Source organism: Perca flavescens, chromosome 15 (genome assembly GCF_004354835.1).
Source record: "Perca flavescens isolate YP-PL-M2 chromosome 15, PFLA_1.0, whole genome shotgun sequence".
Taxonomy (NCBI): Eukaryota; Metazoa; Chordata; class Actinopteri; order Perciformes; family Percidae; genus Perca; species Perca flavescens.
In genome coordinates, this window is record NC_041345.1 from 11,706,180 (window position 1) to 11,728,088 (window position 21,909).

The window sequence follows — 21,909 nt, forward strand, 5'->3', positions numbered from 1 at the left end:
GACAATAAAACTGATGAGGATGTGACCGATGAGAAAAGATGAATGGGGGTTAAGTCGACTGTAGAAAGAGTGTGTTTGCCCTTGTCATACTGCAATGTGTCTCTTTATTGCACATCTCTTCTCTTATATTCAGTAAAATGATGGTTGCTATTGACCATTTATCCACAAATGAGTGCCCAAGCAGAATCCAAAACTGTACCCACAATCCTATTTGCATATCATAAACGTTACATACAGTATAAATACATGTGATTTAGACGTGTGTGTGTGTGTGTGTGTGTGTGTTGGGGGGGGTTGCTCAATCTAATTTGCCATGCAGTGTGAACTGTCTGAATCTTCAGCTAAAATGTGCTAATGAGCAGAAGGCTGACACTGAGAAACACAAGTATTCCTTAAAAAACACGTATCTGGTTTATCAGTGCTGCAACTGACAGTTATTTTCACAATAGACCTTAGATGTTTTTTGGTCTAAAAAAATTTAATTTGTGATTCTATGAATGCACAGAAATTTGCATAGCTGCAATATTATACAAATCGAATTATATTACCTTTTTTTTCCAATATATGTTTATTCTCCAAATATTTTCAGCTACAGTACATTGCTTTCACCACCCTAATGAAAGCAGTGTAGCTGAAATGGTTTGGGGAATACGCAATGCAGGAGAGGAGTTGTGGGACCAGTTTATTCATTTGCTCTTGATAGTCTACAGAATGAAAAACAAAATATGAGTCCAAAGATAAGTTGCTTGTTTGCTTGTTTAGTCTGTCAATAAAACAGTATTTGACTTCTATTTATACAATATGCTACATTAAATTTTGTAGGTACTTGTACTTTACTTGAGTATTTCCATTTTATGCTACTTTATAGAAGAATCTGGTGGCTGATTCCAGTGATCCGGTGACAGGCTCAGTTTTTAGTTGGAGCAGCTGATAGCAGCACAGAAAAGACACCCAGTCCTCCAAAACTGGATTACATTTCGTTACAATGTTTTGTAGATTTTAACCTTTAACCTTAACCATTTTCATGACTACTGTATATTTCCAACAAGTAACAGGTTCTACAGGATCTCCTGGACAGATTGAAAATCAGTAATTCATAAAATGAAGAGTTGATATTTAATTATTGTTTTTTTTTTAGTCTGCATAATGGGTACTTTTACTTTTGATACTTTATTTAATTTTGCTGATAATACTTTTATCATTAATTGAATACAGGACTTTAACTTGTAATGGAGTATTTTTTACTTTTTTGTATTTCTTTAATAAGTAAAAGATCTGAATGCTTCATTCACCACAATACTCCTAACCTTACTAAGGCATTTTCCCAGCTCTCACATTTCTCCCTTAAAACTAATTTCTGTGTCCCTTTGCCTTAATTTTTCAGTACAAGGAAATACTGGTAAATCAAAGATATTGTAAACGAAAAAATTGTGTTTTTTAATATGAAGTCAAAATTGTGAATGCAAAACAGTCATTATTCTTACTACCAATGATTTGCAGACTCCTCTGGGCTTTTAGGAAATGCTATATGTGCAGAAAGTAGAGAAGCTTTGGCATGAGTACAGTGAAACATCATGTCCATTTAGAGAGCTGTCAGCTGTGTTTCTGCCCTCCCCGTGCCTCATCAGCACAATTAGGGCCTACGCCACCTCTCCACAGGTCTGAGAAAACACGACCACGCTCTGCTGTCTGAGTGAGATACAGTATATCATTTAAAAGGTAGCTGCAAAAAGGACCTAAGGGCACACAAGATTAAAGAGTTTTACATTAAGAAAGAAAGAGTTTTTTTGTGGAAGGAATCTCATGAGTAACAAAGCAAGGGCTCACAAAAGAGGATCAGGACCATCTTAAAACCTGCTTGGAGCTTCTATTATGGCATTTTGAGCCTCCTCTACCCAACAGATGGTGGGCGCCGTATGAAAGGAATAATAAATACAGAAACAGTCCAATACTGGCTGACCTGTTTCTGCTGAATGCCTCTTGAATCAGATACAGGAAACAAAGGAAAGTGTGAAGGAGTGAGAGGTGAGAAGAGCGTAAAGGAGCAATCACATGCTCTTAATTATTTTCCCCTACATGTGAACAAATGAGCTGCGGGGGATGCAGGGAAGGGTGCGCGGCGATTAAGTGTTAAATAAATTATGGCCAGCTGACGTGAATTGATCACGGAGAAATGTGGGACAGGGAAAGGTGATTCTTCAAGAGAAGCATAGCTGTGAAAGACCCCCACAGGGGTACTAGTGCCTGCCTGCTCTCCAGTACTTAATACAACATCATCATTGGTCCTTGTCACACAAACTCGATTACAATGCAATCTTCTGCGAAGATAGGCGTGATTGTGTTGTGTGTTGTAGTTTGCTGTTGAATTCAATACAGGACAGCAGATACTGTACATGTGTGAGGGTGTTTTTGATGTAAAACTATAATATGGTGATACACTGTTAACCAAACCAGGGCTGCAGGTGACAGTTGTTATGTATTGTTGGTTATGTAGTGTGGTCCTACCTCCACCTAACCTTGTTACTTCCTGCAGTAAAGTGTAAGAGGTTAGTGGTAGCAAAGGTCTGTGCAGGTCATTAGTGCGTCTGTGTATGAGCGACTGTGTGTGTGTGTGTGTGTGTGTGTGTGTGTGTGTGTGTGTGTGTGTGTGTGTGTGTGTGTGTGTGTGTGTGTGTGTGTGTGTGTGTATGTGTTATCAACCTATTACATCATCATTACACACATTGTCTGGGGACTTCACACTGTCCATGCACTGTCACATCCTCCGAACTGAACAATCACATGAAGACACTAAACCAAACATGTGGTATTGCCTCAAACGCCACAGAAATGTTTAGTTTTGTATGTTGACATTTATGGTTTGGTACTGAGCAGAACAAAGCTGATCTATGTGGCTTTAAAACTGTAGTGGCTTTTAACCATGCTAGTGGCTTTGTGAGACTGCACATGGTAAAATTCTGATGTTTAGCAGGTATTTTGTTTACTATTTTAGTCAGACATTTTCTTCCCTGAATCAAGCCTAAAATCAGAGAAAATGGGGGAGACGATGATGTGACGTCAATCCTGAAAGTGAGACGGCTAAGAGTCTACCTCTAGTCTTTGTCAGGCTGTGCTTTGAGCTAAATGCTTACTTCAGCATGCTATTGATGAGGAGGCTAACTTGCTGATGTTGAGTATACATCATCTTTACAAGGTACATCTGATGTCATTAATTTGGGTATTTGGTCCTACGTTTGACCTGTTGGTGGCGCTAGATGAAAAGTCATGGGATCACCAAAGTCATTACAATTCACCCTCTGGGCACCATAAATGTCTTATATTGTGAAAATGTCATCCAGACAATAGTTGTTGAGATATTTCACTCTGGACCAGTTTTAGACTGACGGGCATCCACCTTTGAGCCCTGCTGCAAACATCTGACAAATTATAGAAAGAAGTGATGAAAAGCAGAGGAGGTAATAAGATGCAAGAACATAATTGAGCTTCCAACATGCAGGGAGTCCCGGGGATTTCGTCTCCAGCCTGTTATATCCATCAGAAAGTTGTCAAATAGCAGGTGACATTAATTATAGATGCCTTCTGTGATGGCTGTTTGTTTAGCGTGCCTGTAAGATTGGACCTTGGATTTGAGGAGGAATGGGTCAGTGAGGTCACACGTGAGCGCTGTGCCACTCTTTCTTTTCGGCTCCCCTCCAATTTAGTGCGGGCACTCAAAGAATAATGAGAGGACTGGGAAGAGAGAGAGAGAGAGAGAAAGAGAGAGAGAGAGAGAGAGAGAGAGAGAGAGAGGAGGGAGGGAGAGAGAGAGAGGAATACAAGAGGGGGTTGTTGAATAAAACAACTGAAAGATGGATGGATTGCAGGAGATATGCAGAACTACGCACACCAGTGCATGCAAACTTAGTGATGCTCTCACAGTCAACATATTGTTGCACATGATGTAACACGTGCATGTACTCTACAACAACTTTGAATTTCTTTGGATTTTACCTTAGACCACAGTCACAAGGGAAATTACGACAATCTTAATCATTTACACATTCAGCTGCAGCTCTGCATGTTGGGGCAGGCTCTCCATCTGCTCTCCCCACCCTTGGGTGAGTCTCCCTGGACTGGGCAGTCCAGCTCTTGCCCCTATCCAGCACCAGGGACCAGCTGGTCCAAGCAGGCTCTGATAATACCTTCGTTATTAGACTTGGGAAATGGAGACATTTAACATGGCTGCAGCTGAGACTAAAGCCCCACGGCCCTGTCTGCAAATTACATTGCTCTCACAAACAATCCCATTGAAATAAGGCCACAGAGGAGGGACTTTGGGTTTGGAAAGCGTAGCCTTGATGGCCTAGTTTCAGCAGCTTTTATCATTTGCCTGTTTTATCATTGCCAGGCTTCTAGCTTTTATTTTTTGTATAGATATGAGATGTGTTCTTCATTGTGCCAAAAACTTCACAGCCTCTCTGCACTCAGTCTCTCAACAGTTTCCATCTAATCCTCATGTCCACTTTGATTTTCACTCTTCTGCTTTAGCTGATTTGTGTAGAGCCCCAATCAGGTTGTCGGCTGTTTGCTGTTGTCTAGAATCGTTTGTGTTTGTTTGCAGTTAAGCTTCTCCTATTGATCACAGCAGATAGCATCCTATTTTGTTTGATCAAATGTGCACATCAGAGGAGTTCCTGATCCTGATCGCAAATCCTAAATCTTTTTTATTCATTTAGCACTGGTTTTCCAGCCAAAGTTTATTTCTGCACAAACATGCACAAACACATGCAAAAATCAGGCCACATATTAAAAAGCAGGATCCAAACTAATACTGCATTTTTTACCTTGTGTCTCCTCATCACAGTGTGTGGCCTCTATGTGGGGCAGTTTGACCAAAGAATCAGATTGTTTTATTAGAAGGGTTTTTAGATGCCGGAAGAGGTGAAAATATCCATATTTCACCCTCCAAAAAAGCAAAAAACTTTTTAAAATTCCTTTTATCGCCTGGCGACCTCATCAGATTTATCGTTGGACCCCTTTGGCTGTCCTGATCCCCAGGTTAGGAACAATAATGTGCTGTTGCTGGTGGCACAATGAGAATTGAAATAAGCACTACAAATTTATGAAAATGCAGCCAATGTTTGAGTTGCACAAACGTTTCATCCCACATTTCACCTTCATTTGTACTTTGGACAGTGGTGGAAGAAGTACTCAGATCCTTTACTTAAATAAAGTTAACAATACCACAATGTAAAAATACTCCATTACTGCATAAATAACAGTCATGCATTTAAAATCTTAAGCAAAAGCACAGAAGTATCATCAGCAACATGTACGGCTATATTGGTTTAAATGACATTATAAAAACTGATGCGTCAATGTGTAAGCAGCATTTTGATGTTGTAGCTGGTTGAGGTGAAGCTAGTTTTACTACTTTATATATATGTATATATATATATATATATATATATATATATATATATATATATATATATATATATATATATATATATATATATATATTGGCAAAACAGTTAATTTCATGCTCAAAATCACACATTGTAAACTAAACTCCAACACCGATTTTCAAAATACAATAATTCACTAACACAATACACTGTGTTTACCAAAACAATGTAATCATGTCTCAAAATCAAATAATTCTTCCAAAACACTAACACATGTTCTCTCCCAACAGGAACATTTAGAATACATTTAGTCAATTATAGCACAATGTCATAAAAAACACTAACATCCCATGGAATAACAGAAACTACATTATTTTATGTATCAGGTCTGCCCTTATCAACAGACAAAAGTGACTGTATTGATCATAGATTGTGTTTTGGACTGCAGTTCCTGTTGAAGCCTCTACATTTTTGTTTTGTTGGGTTTTGACAGGCTCAGTTTTTAGTTGGAGCAGCTGATAGCAGCACAGAAAAGACACCCAGTCCTCCAAAACTGGATTACATTTCGTTACAATGTTTTGTAGATTTTAACCTTTAACCTTAACCATTTTCATGACTACTGTATATTTCCAAGAAGTAACAGGTTCTACAGGATCTCCTGGACAGATTGAAAATCAGTAATTCATAAAATGAAGTATAATTATTTTTTTTTTTTTTAGTCTGCATGATGGGTACTTTTACTTTTGATACTTTATTTAATTTAGCTGATAATACTTTTATCAGTAATTGAATACAGGACTTTAACTTGTAATGGAGTATTTTTTACTTTTTTGTATTTCTTTTTTAATAAGTAAAAGATCTGAATGCTTCATTCACCACAATACTCCTAACCTTACTAAGGCATTTTCCCAGCTCTCACATTTCTCCCTTAAAACTAATTTCTGTGTCCCTTTGCCTTAATTTTTCAGTACAAGGAAATACTGGTAAATCAAAGATATTGTACACGAAAAAATTGTGTTTTTAATATGAAGTCAAAATTATGAATGCAAAACAGTCATTATTCTTACTACCAATGATGTGCAGACTCCTCTGGGCTTTTAGGAAATGCTATATGTGCAGAAAGTAGAGAAGCTTTGGCATGAGTACAGTGAAACATCATGTCCATTTAGAGAGCTGTCAGCTGTGTTTGGGTTTAGCAAATTTTTTTAAAGATTATTTTTTGGGGTTTTCTGCCTTTATTCGACAGGACAGCTAGTTGAGAAAGGGCAGAGAGAGAAAGGGGGAAGACATGCAGGAAATAGTCACAAGTCGGATTTGAACCCTGGATATCTGCGTCAAGGCATAAACCTCCAAGTATATGTGTGCATGCTCTACCCACTGAGCCAACCCGGCCACCATTTTCTTTCTTTTGCTGCAGAGATTCAATACAAAAAATGAATGACCCATCTCAGAGTAGCTTTATAGAATATACGGTTTGTGAAAAAAAGGAGACAGAGACAGAATTGTCCTGGTACTCCTCTTCCTCTCCCTTGTGAAGGCATTTTTCTTATTTTCTGTGTTCATCTACAGTATATTGTTCAAATAGGTCCTTTTTTACTGTACTACCATACGATCTATTTGCATGACTTCAATCAGCTGTTTCTCAATAAATGCATATATAAAATGCAGGGAATATATTTGTGTTTCAATTTACAATATGATCAGCTGTTCACTTTGACTTTAGCCTATAAGTTAGGTTTAGAACATGATGTTATCTGTTCTGACATACAGTGTGAAAGCATTTGGAAATTTGGCAGTGAAGATCCATTGTTTTGGTCTTGGTGGAGCTTGTGTGTAAAAGAAGTTCAAGCATTTTAAATTTGTGTTAACTGAATGCATTTTGTGTCAAAGCAAGAAGAAATGTGTTAATTGTATAGCCTACACAGACGGATGTTGTGCTAACTGTGTTAAGAGCTTAGGAAATTTGTTAAAAGTATTGAAAAAAGTGTCATAGCGATTGTGAAAAACTGTAAGTACATTGCATTAACAAGAGTTGTCTTGTCTAATCTGTTCCTATTTTTTTTGCTGTCTATGAGCTTGAGGTTTTTACCTATTATCTTTACTGTAATGCTCTTTAAACTCATCTTTATCCGTCCTGCAGGATCACGTGAAGGAGTCACCTACAGTGTGGGTCTGATCCTGCAGGGCAACGTACTGTACCGCACTGTGACAGTCTTACAGCGCCCTCTGGTGGCCCCTCTTTGTCATTACACTCACCACAAGCAGTAAGCAGCAGTGAGCAGCCTCGGATGTTGTCATCATTTTAGATCAATAGGCCCGATCCGTGCAGTAGGTTGTGGAGTGTTTCAGGACCAGCGGGCCAGGACCTTGATTCAGTCCGGAGCGGTAGGTACCGAGCTTCACTGTTGTTGTTGTTGTTGTTGTTGTTGTTGATTCGTACCGTTACTCAGACACATGTTGGACCCGCCCTGAAAACAGAGACGGATATGTAAATATTTAAATGTTTGTGTACGTGAAACATTCTAGCAGCTTGTAGGAAAACGGATCATTACTGCAGCACAGAAGATGCGTTACAATTGTTCTGGCTCCTCTTTGTTGCGTAACACCACATGAGCTAAATGCATTCTGGCTGGTGGATAAAACGCTACGCAGACAGAAAACGTATACTGTCTAACGTAAAAAGTAAACACATTGTCCTCTGCAGATCTGACTCTCAGTACTGAAAACGTAAATTATATTCTTTAAGAGGCCTTCAGTGTTTGTTTACAAGGTGTAAACAGATAGGCTATGAGGCCCATTTATATGGGAGAATGAGCAGTGCAGCGAAGACATGCAGGAAAACTGCACAATCACTGAAAACAGTATGAGGTCATACTCATACATTATTAAACAAGTAAAACACTATAACAATACATTTACAACATGGTATTACATTTCCTTGTGACTGGGAGGTTTGAATTGACTTGAAATTATTATTATTTTTCTATTTCACTGTGTTTTAATCCTCCTGTATCTTATGTCTTTTTTTTGTTAGTTGCCTTATTTCTTTCTAAATTCTGCTCCTAAAAGGTGCTATATAAATACATTATTTACTTGCAAATTTGTTTTATTTATAGTTTATCATATTATTATCTTCTATGATATAAATTATATTTATTATTGCATTTTCATTATTTTGTTACTTTAACTCAATCATGAACCACAATACAGGCCAAAGTCATGTTAAGAAAACAGATACATTTGTAAGACACTGTGAGACAAAGCTCAGAATTTTAAGGTGAGTTTCAATCATGTAATCTGCTCGTCTTATTTGTAGGAGAAAACATTGAACCCTGCTGTACCGACAACTCGACTCAGATCACACTTCAGTGTCACCATGCGCTCCTTCATCACATCTGCCGCTCTGCTGTGTCTGCTGGCGGGGGCTGTGGCAGCCGTTCAGACCCCCCACACAGGTGAGTGGGCCAACGTGGAGCCAGATGGGTCTGCAGAGCTCGACCATGGTGTAGTCTGAGAGAGGAAAGAGAAGTGAGGAATTAAAAGGAGGTCAAGATGGCAGCGGGCTGAGTATATGACATGTCAGACTCTCTCTACTGTGTTTTTAAGACATTCGGGGTGGGGGCTTTATCAAATAATAACAGCTTTAGCCTCAGTGCAGATTTGGGTTAGTTTACTTCTATGTTATCAGATAAAAAAGTTAATGTTTTTTAAAATGTTCTTGATATTTTCATGATGATTACCGTCTTGACAGTTTAATCGATTTATTGTTAGGTTTATAACATGTCACAACAGTCCAAACCCAAAGATTTTAAGAGAATTTTGGGCACTTTTACTTAAAAAACGACTTGTGATAAATCCTGTTTATCAGAATAGTTAGTGTTTATTTTTCTGTCGGCTGCAAACCAACAAAATCAATCTGAGACTCTGGGGGGAGAAGAACCCTTACAAAGAGTTAATTTTCTAATGCTATAAAATAGAAATCTTAGTATTTTTCAATTGGCAAAATAGTAGGACAGTCTAATCAATCAACAGAAACATTTCAATCAAACTAGTTGTTAATCACACAAAATATGTGCAGCTTCAAGCCTCTTTATGGGTAAACAGCTTCAACCTGTAGGTCAGTCTGTTGTGGAAGAACCAGCTGAGATATTACCTGTTCCTCCAGTGTTCTTGGACAAGCAGCAGGCGAGCTCTGTGATCTCTCGCCAGAAGAGGAACGTGGACGGCAGTAACCCGGCTCCGTCTTCCAGCTTGGAGCAGGTTTGCATGGAGAAGGTGTGCTCCTACGAGGAGGCCAGAAAGGTCTTTCAGGACTCGTACCGCACGGTGAGCTCTAGGACTTCACTGTTAACTCCCTCCCCATTTCCTTCTCTCTTCAAACCTCCTCAGTGCCTCCTCTTTTCTTTGCCTATATTTCAGTCTGCCCCTATTTCATGAGTGCACTGTGTAAATGCGATTGTGCTGCTTCAACTGTGCACTCATGCATATTTTCTCCTGCAGGATATCTTCTGGTCTGTCTACATTGGTAAGTGCTACCTTAAAATAATTTCCCATCACTGCACAGTCATTAGCAGTAGCCTACATTGCATCTTCTCATAGACTTCCTGTCTGTGTTTAGACGGAGACCAGTGTGCAGAGAACCCCTGCAAGAATGGAGCCATGTGTTCGGACAGTGTGGGAGGCTACGACTGCGTCTGCAAGTCGGGATTCTCAGGGGTCCACTGTGAACAAGGTGAGGAGGAGGTGTTGGCAAGTTGTCTGTGAACGTCACTGTTAATTCACTTCTCATTTTGTGTGTGTGTGTGTGTGTGTGCGTGCATGCGTGCAACCTTTTCCTTCTGTTTCCACGATGCAGACCAGACTCTGTGCATCCTGGAAAAGAACAAAGGCTGCTCCCAGTTCTGTAAACCAGGTTACACGTCCTACGAGTGCTCCTGCGCCCGCGGATGGAAGCTCAGCAACACGGACAGGAATAAGTGTGAGCCTGCAGGTACGTCTGTTTACAGTGTTTATGTCAAACTGAAATTCATAATGCATTTTATGCTACAGCATACATATATGCTATACATAGACAGAGAGCTTTTTGCCATACAGCCAAGCCACATCTTTTTATAAAGCGGTAACGTTAGCATCGTAGGCAGAGCAGACGGTCACACTGACGTAACAGCCAGACAACAGCCTGCTACACAACATGAGAGCCACAGACTTTGGACAACAACCCACATTAGCTTTCCTGCTGAAGTCTCCTTCTTATCTGACTTACAAACATGAAATCTTGTCCTGCACCATTGCTTGTTGAACGAGCCTAGCCCCAGTTTGTGCTATCCAGGGGTCCGTTCCAGAAAGCAGGTTTAGTGAAAACTCTGAGTTTGTTAACCCTGAGATGAGGGAAACTCTGGGTTTTCTGTTTCAAAAAGAGAGGTAACTTCCCCTCAGAGTCAGTTACTATGGTAACTGAGCCTGTGAACCTAACCTGGTCGGGAGCAGGTTTTCTTCTCTCTCATTTTCTCATTCATTCAGTCTGTATCAGGCGCATTTTAATGCAGTTTGTCATCTGCATGAATAAAAAAACGTATTGTTAGGCAGATTATAAAAAAAAATTCTCAAACATGTCATGTCCTTTTGTCGACGATCCCGTTGATGAAAAAGCTGTATTACTTCACAGAGAGTTTACGTCGGGAGATGATATTGACTCTCGACTAGATGTATTTTCATTTCCACATTTTTTCACAGTCCATCAGATATGTAGATACCTTATCCGTCCTCATATCACTAACATCCACCATCGTGTACAGGCTTTAACATCCCAGCAGATTCTTTGTGTCGCATTACGTTTTTTGCAAACGGCAGTTTTCTTTATAACAGTGTATCATACTGTAATAGTAAAGCCACTGTATGCAGAGCCGTCAGAAAAATGTGACTCGCTCTGAAACATTTTTTTAAATGTTTTTCTAGTGTTCCCTGGACACAAACCAGTGGAGCCATTAAAAAGAAATAAATGATTATACATTATAGTTCTGTTAATGATCATGGTGCTGCAGCCTCAGAATGGGATTAGTATAGTTTACTTTTTCGCCCGCAGGATTGCACCTAAATGAAATTATAGGTGTAATACAATTCCAGTTTTCACCTGTAATATTATAAGTTAACTGTGATTAAATATGAAATTAATACACTGTTAATGCTTACGCATTGACTCGAGCCGCAATTTTCTCCCACACCAATTCTCTCTCTGTTGCAGCAGCAAACGCTGTCTTGCTTTTTTAACAAAATGCATGTTCAAACTTGCTGTTTGTGCGCATGAGTATTTCCGCCGACCCGTTTGTTTGTGGTTGTTACCATGGTGAATTGTAGAATCATGGCTCCATTCATGCTGTCTTTTTATAGTGGTGGTGCACGTGCGTAACCCTGAGTGAACCTACTCTGAGTTGATTGAACCAACTCAAATCAGCTGTTCTGGAACCGAAAACTCTGAGTTTCCCATCTCAGGGTAAATCAACTCAGACATCAGGGTTAGACTCAGAGTTTGTTAAACCTCCTTACTGGAACGGACCCCAGGTAGCCAGCGGGCTGACATCTTTGTTTTGTTTGGTAAACAGAGGCGCAACTTGGGAAACGGGTTAAAAATCAAAATTATCGTGCAGTAGACAGGATATTTTTTCATCCAGATGGTTAGAAGAGTCTTTGAAGACTCTGATGATACCATCAGAACAGTGTTTAAGTGTTTTTAAACAACTTTTGTGACCTAAATGTATTCTGATACACGAGAGGCACAAACTGGGGCTAGAACAAGCCACCAAACTAACATTCACTGGAAAAAAAGTGCTCTGCTAACATGAGTTTGCAGGCAATTTAGCTAATTAGCTGGTCAACTGCAGCACATTAAACAACATGTAAACTTAGCTGCAAATGTTACTTGCCTACGTTTTCTCTTGTGTCAAAATCTGTTCCTCTCGCCATGGTTGAGGTTAGGGCTTAGGTTGGGTTATGGTTAGGCGTAACAGAGACAGCTGGTTAGGGTTAGGGATTAGTCCAGATTTAAGGGGAAACATATCAACAGGGAAACTGTGTCTCTGACAACACTGGAGCTCAGCCTGCCCGCTGCTGTCAATCAAACATAGACACGCCCTCCAGCCGGCTGAAACGAAAAGGATCATTTGTGATATTTCCTCTGAGAGCTTTTTTTCTTCCTTTTAATAATAAATAACCTAATAATAAACCCTATTAACAATACATTTAGAAAACATGTTGACATTATTTTCAACTGCAAAAAGGGATGACTAAATGTGATTTCAGTCAGAGAAATATTGCAATAAAATAAAGTAATTATATCATCTCCAATTCTTCTCTCAGTCAAATTCCCCTGTGGTAAGGTGAACAGTCTGAGTCGGTGGGATGACAGACTGGCCAGCAATGTTCGCAGCAACTTTGAAGGACTTAGCTGTAGTTCTACAGAGTGTCCCTGGCAGGTAGGAGCCCACACACTCACACTGTGACACATTACAGGTCTCAACAAAGCAGGGTCTTATTGCTGCATGTCATTATGTTGTTTGCAGGCTCTTCTGAAAAGTTCAGAGTCTGCAGGTTTCTGTAGCGGCGTCATTCTGAAGGAGAACCTGATATTGACTTCAGCTCAGTGTGCCAACAAATACAGCTCCTTCCAGGTGGCTGTCGGTGAGTAGACAAAACACATATTCATTACTTTACCACTGTAACTGCTACTACTAATGACAAAGACAAAACAAATAACAACAAAAGCTACAATAATGACATCCCCTGATACAAAATAACACCCATTACCCCCCAAAGAAAATTCACATAAGCTTAAGGACATAATGCATACCCATTTTTTTAACTAAGAAAAACTGTGTACAATGTTGAGCTTTTACTTGATACAGAGTCTGCCTCCTCTACTGAGCTGCACGAAAATCCAATTACCTTAGACATTTTTATTATTATTAATTGGCTTATTTACAAATTATAATCATCAGTTCAAAATCCATACATATTCAATTTCCTAGCACATAGTCAGAGCTTTAAATCTTCACATTTGAGAAGCTGCGACCAGAAAATATTTGGCATTTTTGCCTAAAACAAAATCGTTGCTGACGATCAACTAACATGATGGACTAATCTTTGCAGCTCTACATGTCAGTATGTGTGCATGAGCTTGAGAAACACTATCATCCTGAATGTCTTGTCTTACCTGCATGTCCTCAGGAAAGCGCAGCACCAACTTCGATGATAAAGAGCAGACGCTGTACGTAAAAATAGTTCACGTCCACCCGCGCTATGTGGAAGGTCGCCCGGAAAATGACCTGGCTGTGATTGAGCTCCGCGACCGCATCATCTTTAAAAAGGAAGTGACTGCTGCCTGTGTGCCAGAAAAAGACTTTGCCGACAGCGTCCTGATGATGGGAGAATTCCCGGCCATAGTCACTGGCTGGAAAGAACCCAGTCAGGTATCTGCTTTCCAGGGCCCGCTTTCCCTTAACCAACTGGCGTATAACCGCCTGCCTCAGTGTCTGGAGACTCACCCCAACCTGATGACCAATAAAATGGGCTGCACCACTCCCCGTACCAATGCTGACTGCAACATGAGCTCTGGCAGCCCCCTGCTCACCCTGTACAAGGAGGTGTTCTACCTCACTGGGGTGGTCAGCCAGCCGCCAGGGGCCGACTGCAACAAAGGCTACATCTTCCAGAAAGTGTCGCGCCACCTCGGCTGGCTGCGGCCTCTCATGGGTTCCCGTTAGGTGGGGTAGTCAGGGAAAACATGGAGGTTATGGAAAATATATTATAATGCAGGTGAATAAATACTAAAGCAGGGAATCAGATAATTTCATTTCATTGAGCCCTTCTAGCTAAACCTTCGTTTTGTCTTTGAGTGTTAATACTCATCTCCTAATGGAAAAAACTATGACAACCATATAGTCTCAATATAGGTTATTGCTTCCCATCTATCTCTGTGGACTTTCTAATTTATCCACAAAGTGGCGCTCTGTTAACATAAACAGAGAAGCACTTTCTGTATGTATCTGCCAACCAGAGGCTCAGAAGCAGCAAGAAATGCATTGAATTATTCAGCATGTTTTGTGACGTGGACGTACCTTAATAACTTTTATGTGATGTTATTTTTAGCGACTACTGTACTGGTTGACCAGGTAATCACTGTTCTATGAATGTAATAAACCCTAACAACACACCTGATGTCAGTTCTGTCATTGTTTCAGGATGAAGTATACAGTAGTATTTCGGAATGATGTTGAGGAAAATTTTCAAGTAGATGTTCATCTCATAGTTGAGATGCACCATTGTCTTTTTGAGGTGGGTTATGGTAAAAAGAAACATGAATATTAGCAGACAAGAATAATATAATATATGGTAAATAAATAACAACAGAACAATCTAAATATATCAACCAAAACAACACCTACTACATCCCTATCCCCAACAAGTTTCCTCTGCATGAAACTAAGATATACAATGAGTGAACAACTGTCAGAATAAAATAATGGCGCTAGTGATGTGCAATGAAACCTATAAGCTTCACAAGGTAGAACAAGCACATTTGAAACAAGCCATAAAGTCTTAAAGTCATGTAAAGATAGAGAAAGTTATTTAATTCTGATGGTGATTTAAATGTAAAGGCTCTTCTGTTTCTGTTATCTGCCATGTTAAAACATGGACATTTTCAAGCATGAGCAAAGCATCAAATCCGCAGTTCTCATAGTTTCAAATGTAGCTCTGACAATCTATCTCATCTAGCCTTATTTCCCCTTTTTGTCCCTTTATTTGCTTGCCCCCACTGTCACATACCCCTGTGTTGTCTGGCAACATTTTCCCACAGACAGTTCCCTCTGCAGTCTTCTCACAGCCTTCCTGTATAAGAACAAGGCAGGACCGTGTCATGCAGGAAGAGAAAAGGAGAAGCAGAAGAATGGGCAAGAGAGAGAGAGAGAGAGAGAGTAAGAGACGCCACATAACAAAAAACCTGGCTTGCCACTTCTGATCGGAAGCTTGAAAAGGACAGCTCTGAGAGCTGGGGCCCACGTTGGCTGTTGCCATGGCACTCACCTAGGAGATGGCTCCTTGCTCCCAAAAATGGCTCTGCTCCTTTACTGGGCTGTCCAGTGGAGATTAATTTGAGTGGAGCTCCTTCCTTTCTGAATCTGGTCCTGCTCTGTGGTCCTGCCAGCTCCATTTATATGCTCAATCTTACATATACACAGAGGCGCACAGTAAACACACTGAGCAAGGTAGCAGCTCAACTTCATGTGCTCTGAGCTGCTGATTCAGACTATCACTTAAATATCAAAGAGCTAACTGCATCAGTTTGATTCTATTCCCTTAATCAAACCTAAACTCTGACCAAATGGGGAGACAAGGATGTGATGTGAATGCTAAAAGGGGAAAGAAAATAGCAGGAGAAGGGAAAAAGGGGCAGAGTGAGAGGTGTTGGACAGGCTGAGAAAGTAACGATATGAAGAGATGGAAAATGGCTCGTAGATGAAGAGCAGGGACAGAGCAAGAGACCTGGGATTTTTGATGTTGACACAGAAAAGAAGTCAGTCATTGTGTGGACAGATTGATGGACTTACAGTATATTAGACATGAATGAAAAGGCCCTGGAGAGAAACATTAGGAAGGCCATTACTGATAGTGGGAAGTGAAAGCACTCATTGTAAAACCTTTCAGGCTACACAAATCAAATGATGCCATTGCTGGACAAGATTGCTGCAAATAGTTGAATTTTAATGCACTGTGTCAGGCATATGGGTACATCTGGCCAGTGTCCTAAATCAATAATCCTTTACTCTCCCCAAACCCAAAAAAGTAGTTGCATGCTGTGATTGCAAATCCTCCCCACCCTTTGTGTGTGAGTGTGCGTCAATGCTTGTATGTATGCATAACACATACATGCTAATGTGTCTTGTTCATCTGGGGGAGCAACATCAAATTGCAGACTTTAGGAGGGATTATCTGTCTGTGTGGTGTCTGAATCCACGCAGGGGGTTAGCAGTATGTCTGACCGTGGAAGGCAGATTGAAGGAGTCTCGTGCTATGTATAATGAGAGCTCTGCTATCAGTGGAGGCACGCCTATGATCCTGTAAATCCTGTAAAAATCCATGTCCCCAATCTTTTCTCTCTTCAGGACTTCACGGACACAGGGCTCTGCAGTCACCCCACCCGTCTCAAACTCTACCCCACCCCAGAAAGCAGCTTCCACTTGGTTGGGTGATTGTGCATGAGGGTGGAGGTAACACAAGACCTCAAGAGGTTAGGGCCTGGAATGGGATGAAGTGGCTGCAGGAGAAAGAGAGAGACTTTTATATAACGCAGCTGTAGTAAAATCCCCCCCGCTTATTAGTTGTTTAACAAGAGTCTACAGCCATGCTAGCTCCTCTGTGAGGCATTGCTTAGCTTAGGCTAAAGGCTAACATCAGCATGCTAATATTCTCACAATGACAATGCTAACATGCTGATGTTTTGCAGGTATAATGTTCACCACATGGATGTATCATAGTTTAGTGTGTTAGCAGGCTAACATTTGCTAATTAACACTAATGCCGCGTTCTTGCTTACAATAAAACGACTTGTAATAATAGGCTATCTCCCACTTTGTGGAAAAAAACTGCAGGTGTGTCAATAAACAAACAAGCAGTAACACTGCTGCAAAGCCATTGGCAATTATATTGAAATAAAATCCAAACTAACACTAATTGAATACATTCAGCTAAAGGAGATGTGTGTTCGTATCTGGTTTCACCTAAATTAATCGTACAAATCAGGTATCTGGTTTGACTGCAAGGCAGCGAGGGTAACCATATTGGAATGAACGCCGCCACGTTGGAAGATTTACCCGTTCTTTCCAATCTGACAGCAGAGGCTGATGGGAATGTCATTATTTTTGCTGATGTTTGGTCATATACCAAAGTATTAGACAAATTACATTTTCACCAAAGTGATCACAAATTATCCTGAGAGGGACATGAATGTCTGTACCAAATGTCATGGCAATCCATCTCAATAGCTGTTGAGATATTTCACTCAAAACCACAAATAACCTCATGGTGGCACTAAAAGGAAAGTCACAGGATCACCAAAGTCAGTTAGATTCATCCTCTGGGGACAATGAATGTAATCCATCTAATAGTTGTTAATGTAAGATTTTTCACATTAGACTAAAGTGGTGAACCAACCGGTGGACCGCTTATCTTGCTTGACAGCTGGATTCGTGTGATATCACAAGATGAGGCGAGAATTGTGGGATCACATATCACACAAAAATCCATCTTGTCAGGCTTTAGGAATGCATTTGTGTCTGAACTATCAGCTTACTGAACCAATGGCAGCTAAGGCTTGGTTTAGGTGTGTGTGTGTGTGTGTGTGTGTGTGTGTGTGTGTGTGTGTGTGTGTGTGTGTGTGTGTGTGTGTGTGTGTGTGTGTGTGTGTGTGTGTGTGTGTGTGTGTGTGTGAGAGAGAGAGACGGCCATGACCGTTTAATACAATGGAAGTGATAGATATATGGTCACCTGCCAGGTATTTTTTTAAAGTGCTTGCCCTTTTCCAAACAGTTTCTTTCCAATGACGGCTTCTCAGATGGTTCTGTGTTAACAAACCATCTGGCATGTGATGCACGTCAGGTTACTGCACCGCTACCATAGCTAAAAATCACCCAACCTCATGTTATATATAGTCTTATGATCACTAAGCTTTACTCTCTCTTCTATAAAAGTATCATCATCATCTGATCTTTAATGACTTTCCATCTTCAATGACACTTACACTATTTTAAAAATAGAAACATTTGACTTCTCTGACCGCTGATTAAAAAGAAGAATATCCTCTATCCACCTCGGTCCTTGAGACAGGCTTTAAAAACAATATGTCACTTTCAGCATGTGGACACGGTGACTAGATGACAGAGGAGGAAGGTAAATCCTGGAGCTGCCTTTATTCCACTGACCTTACCCTGACTTTCCAAGGGTTAAATCCTGATTGGAGCCATTGAGAGAACCGGAGGAGCTGACAGAAAGCTCTGCAAGGCTCACTGAATGAAAACAATTGCACTACGGTCCATGTGGCGGTCTTTGAAGTGGTCATGTGTATGTGTGAGTGTTTCTGTCCTGTCTGCCGGATACAGAACATGCAAATCTGTATATAGGTTGTTTTAAATTGACCCGACAAGGTCACATTCAGACCTTTAATATCTACCCTCCCAGGTTTTCAGTATTCTGGGCGGCCAGTGACAGGCGGACAGTTTAAGTCAGCGCGATGAACAGATGAGGTCAGGATTATCCCACTAAACACTCTACCTTCAATACCTCAGTTACTAAGTCAGCGCATTTCACTAGTACTTGGCAGTATTTGTAGTATTTATACAAAAAATACTTGACTTTTTCTTCTTCACGCTTCACATCTTCCACCTCTGTAACTGTACGTTGCAGTTAGTTTAAAATGGGTGTCTGGAAACAAAATGCTCTTTAAAATTAGACTCTCTTCCTGCTAATTTTGGACACCTGCATCCTGTCATAGTTAATACATCCTGTGAGGTCATAGGCTGTCATCCTGATGCATGTCACTGGAAGCAGATGCAGCATGTCGGCCACCCTGCCGTCGTTTTTGTGGTTCATTGTGTTTGAGCCGAGCAGGGTCTTAACGAGGTGAGGCAACCTCCGGGCAGCACAGGGGGCACGTAACGAAGGGACGGATGAGAGAGCAGGTGGGGGAAGAGACAGTGACACAAAAAACTGAGTCTTTACATACAGCACAACATATATTGCTGCTTACACCAAAGGAAACATGGAAGACAGTAGCTGTGACGCTGTTGTTCCTGTAGACACATGACACCTTAACAGCATGTGCTCTCCTCATTAAAGGACAATAACTCACCAGGCAGAGCCAAGGTTAGCCTGCTGCCTGTCAGGGAAGCTATATTAGTCAGCGACTGAGCCCCACACATGATCATCATACTGATAGAGAGGTAATTTGTCACCCTCTATAAATATTGAAGCAGGAGTTCTCCACTGGTGAAGAGTATCTACAAAAAAGGGGAAACAAAACACGTTTCAGCTCGCAGACTTTGTCAGAGAAGTCAAGACAGAGAGACCAAATTACACATACACAACATCACAACAGGACAATTCATTCAGTCATCAAATTAATTACAAAATCACAAATATTATTAAAGATATTAAAGTCACTCAGAGGAGCTAACAAAAAGGCTGTGTTCTGCAGTTCATTCCAGTATAATGGTGCAAATAACAGAGAAACCAATCTCCCAGTTCATAGATGGTACAAGCTCTAACGCTCAATAATACATGTTATATCTGGTTTGTTTAATTTTACAGAGTTCTACAGATGCCAGACTATTTCTTGACTGGAGTCTCCATTGATTGCCTGGCAACCCCACAGTGACAAGAAGTTACTGTGCAGTTAGCTACATAAACCCGTTACACAGAAAATTGTTGTTTTTACACTTCGGTTTTTGTATGGATGAACAACATGTTAATTAGTGAGGTTTAGAGGTGCTAGTAGGCAGGTTTTGTTACCTTTGGACGGAGCCAGGCTAGCTTTGTCCCCCTGCTTCCAGTCTTTGTGCTAAGCTAAGTTAACCAACTTCTGGCTCCAGCTACATATTTACCATACAAACATGAGATTGGTATCAATCTACTAATCTAACTCTCAGCAAGAAAGCGAGAAAAAAAAAGCGTCTTCCACAAAATCCCAAATTATTTCTTAAAATCACAATGTCAAATTTATATTCAAAGCTCCACATTCAGTCACTACATGTTAATACGCTTCTTAAATACACAATAATCCTACACTGGCGAGGGGATGTTCTTCCAGATCCAAATATTGTGATCACTTATGTGTAATAGTGTTACGATTGCCTTTTCTGTACGCAATCTCTCCCTGCTGATAACACAGATGATGAGAATAAGGAAGGTATTGATGATGTACTGCCTGAACCTGTCTGCTGATAAAGTGGGGGAGCCATTAATCTTATTAGTCGTCCTGTTTCAAGTAGTGGCCGCTCCTCCTCCTCCTCGTCCTTTTACTCCACCCCCTCTTCCCATGCTGTCACTCTCTCAGCCTGCACCTGTCAGATTAGTCTCACATCCTCAGCTGCCATTCCATATGATACGCCTCCTTACTGCCCGCATGTCATTTCACTTTGCATGTATTTATGTGTGTGAAAGGGAAAGAGGCAATAAGAGGGCAATTTCATGCAGAATGTGTGTGTGAATGGTTGTTGGTTCCCAGTGTCCCCCTCATATTGCAGCAGGATTTGTCTTTACCATTAACATGTAGATGATAAAGCGTAGATTAACCCCCAAACCACTGGATTATTGCAAACCCATAAAATAAGATCTCACCCTATGAGTGGATGGAGAGGCGAGGTTTGGATCTCTCCTTGGCTGATAATATTTGAGACCAGCAGCAGCATTATGTGTACCTGGTCAGAGGTGTCATGGCTGCCAGGCTCTGCTTCTGCTTGTACAATACTGCAGTGGTAACAATTTTGGGACCCAGTGCATATTCTAACAACATTGCCACAGATGACTTCCACTGGTTCAAATCATGCACCAGCATAAAGGCAGAATGGTAGCCAGGGTGGGGGTTGGGGTAGTGGGGGCCTCTACCATTGAAAGCCTCCCTGGTAGATGGACTGGAGCAGCTGAGGCGACAACAAGCATGTGACTAGAGGGAGAAATAATAAGCACCACAGCAGTCTGTGGCTGTGTCAAGGAGTTAACCCGGAAAAGAGGCTGGGTTACTTTCAAAATAAGAGTCTCACCTCATACAATGAATTCAATGCCTTGCAGAAGAAGGGAGGTGGGGATTTGTGAGTTGACATTATTTAAACAAATAGTAGCCTAAGTAAGAACAACATGGCAACTGGTCTTTGCGAAATACTCACTCATTGGGTCTGTTGCTGCTGCTGTGGCTCAGCAGACCCTCCACTGATAGCAGGGTCTGTGGTTCAGTCCATGGCTCCTTCTGACTTCTGTCCACATGTTGAAGTGATCAAAACATTGAACTTGCCCCTGTTGGTTAGACCAGTGCCTGTAAATGTGTGAATGAGATGCAAATTGTAAAGTGTTTTGGATAAAAAGGTTATCCTACATGCAGTCCATTTACTATTCTTTTGTTATTTTGTGAAAAACAGATTTGTATTATTAACAATATAGTCACAATAAGCTGGTGTGAATTTAGCCTAAGAACTCAATTTTGAAAGATACCACCGGAAATTGAGTTTTAATAGTTTAACTTGAGACCGAATAGAACATTTTCTTTGAGTTAGCGCAGTGAAAATAGGAAAATAGTACCGCAAACTGGAACTAGTAGGATCTGGAGAAGCACGAGTCCAAAATGTGCGTAGCCTCCAGTCTGTGATATTAAGATAATACCCTATATTTAGGAGGTGTGTGTGTGTGTGTGTGTGTGTGTGTGTGTGTGTGTGTGTGTGTGTGTGTGTGTGTGTGTGTGTGTGTGTGTGTGTGTGTGTGTATG

The 21,909-nt window shown here is 40.7% G+C and overlaps 1 protein-coding gene and 1 long non-coding RNA gene across 2 annotated transcripts; one reads left to right on the plus strand and one right to left on the minus strand.

Moving 5' to 3' along the window:
* Positions 1-7,624: 7,624 nt before the first annotated feature.
* proza (protein Z, vitamin K-dependent plasma glycoprotein a) lies at positions 7,625-14,592 on the plus strand. Its single transcript, XM_028599532.1, has 9 exons — positions 7,625-7,772; positions 8,704-8,842; positions 9,553-9,713; positions 9,888-9,912; positions 10,006-10,119; positions 10,243-10,377; positions 12,741-12,856; positions 12,944-13,061; positions 13,608-14,592. The coding sequence occupies exons 2-9, from the start codon at positions 8,764-8,766 to the stop codon at positions 14,141-14,143; spliced, it is 1,284 nt and encodes a 427-aa protein (XP_028455333.1). The 5' UTR covers positions 7,625-7,772; positions 8,704-8,763; the 3' UTR covers positions 14,144-14,592.
* A 2,018-nt stretch (positions 14,593-16,610) lies between these two features.
* On the minus strand, positions 16,611-21,785 carry LOC114568942 (uncharacterized). The gene is made up of 4 exons (XR_003694364.1): positions 21,726-21,785; positions 21,317-21,462; positions 19,388-19,432; positions 16,611-16,695 (listed from the first exon to the last, which is right to left on the minus strand). It is a non-coding gene; the product is annotated as an uncharacterized LOC114568942 (long non-coding RNA).
* Between the last annotated feature and the right edge of the window lie 124 nt (positions 21,786-21,909).

Excerpts from the sequence above, each read along its gene's own strand:
- proza (XM_028599532.1), top strand. The coding sequence starts at position 8,764 with ATGCGCTCCTTCATCACATCTGCCGCTCTGCTGTGTCTGCTGGCGGGG. Across the intron at positions 12,857-12,943 it reads CTACAGAGTGTCCCTGGCAG|GCTCTTCTGAAAAGTTCAGA; the intron begins GTAGGAGCCCAC and ends TGTTGTTTGCAG. Across the intron at positions 13,062-13,607 it reads CTCCTTCCAGGTGGCTGTCG|GAAAGCGCAGCACCAACTTC; the intron begins GTGAGTAGACAA and ends GCATGTCCTCAG.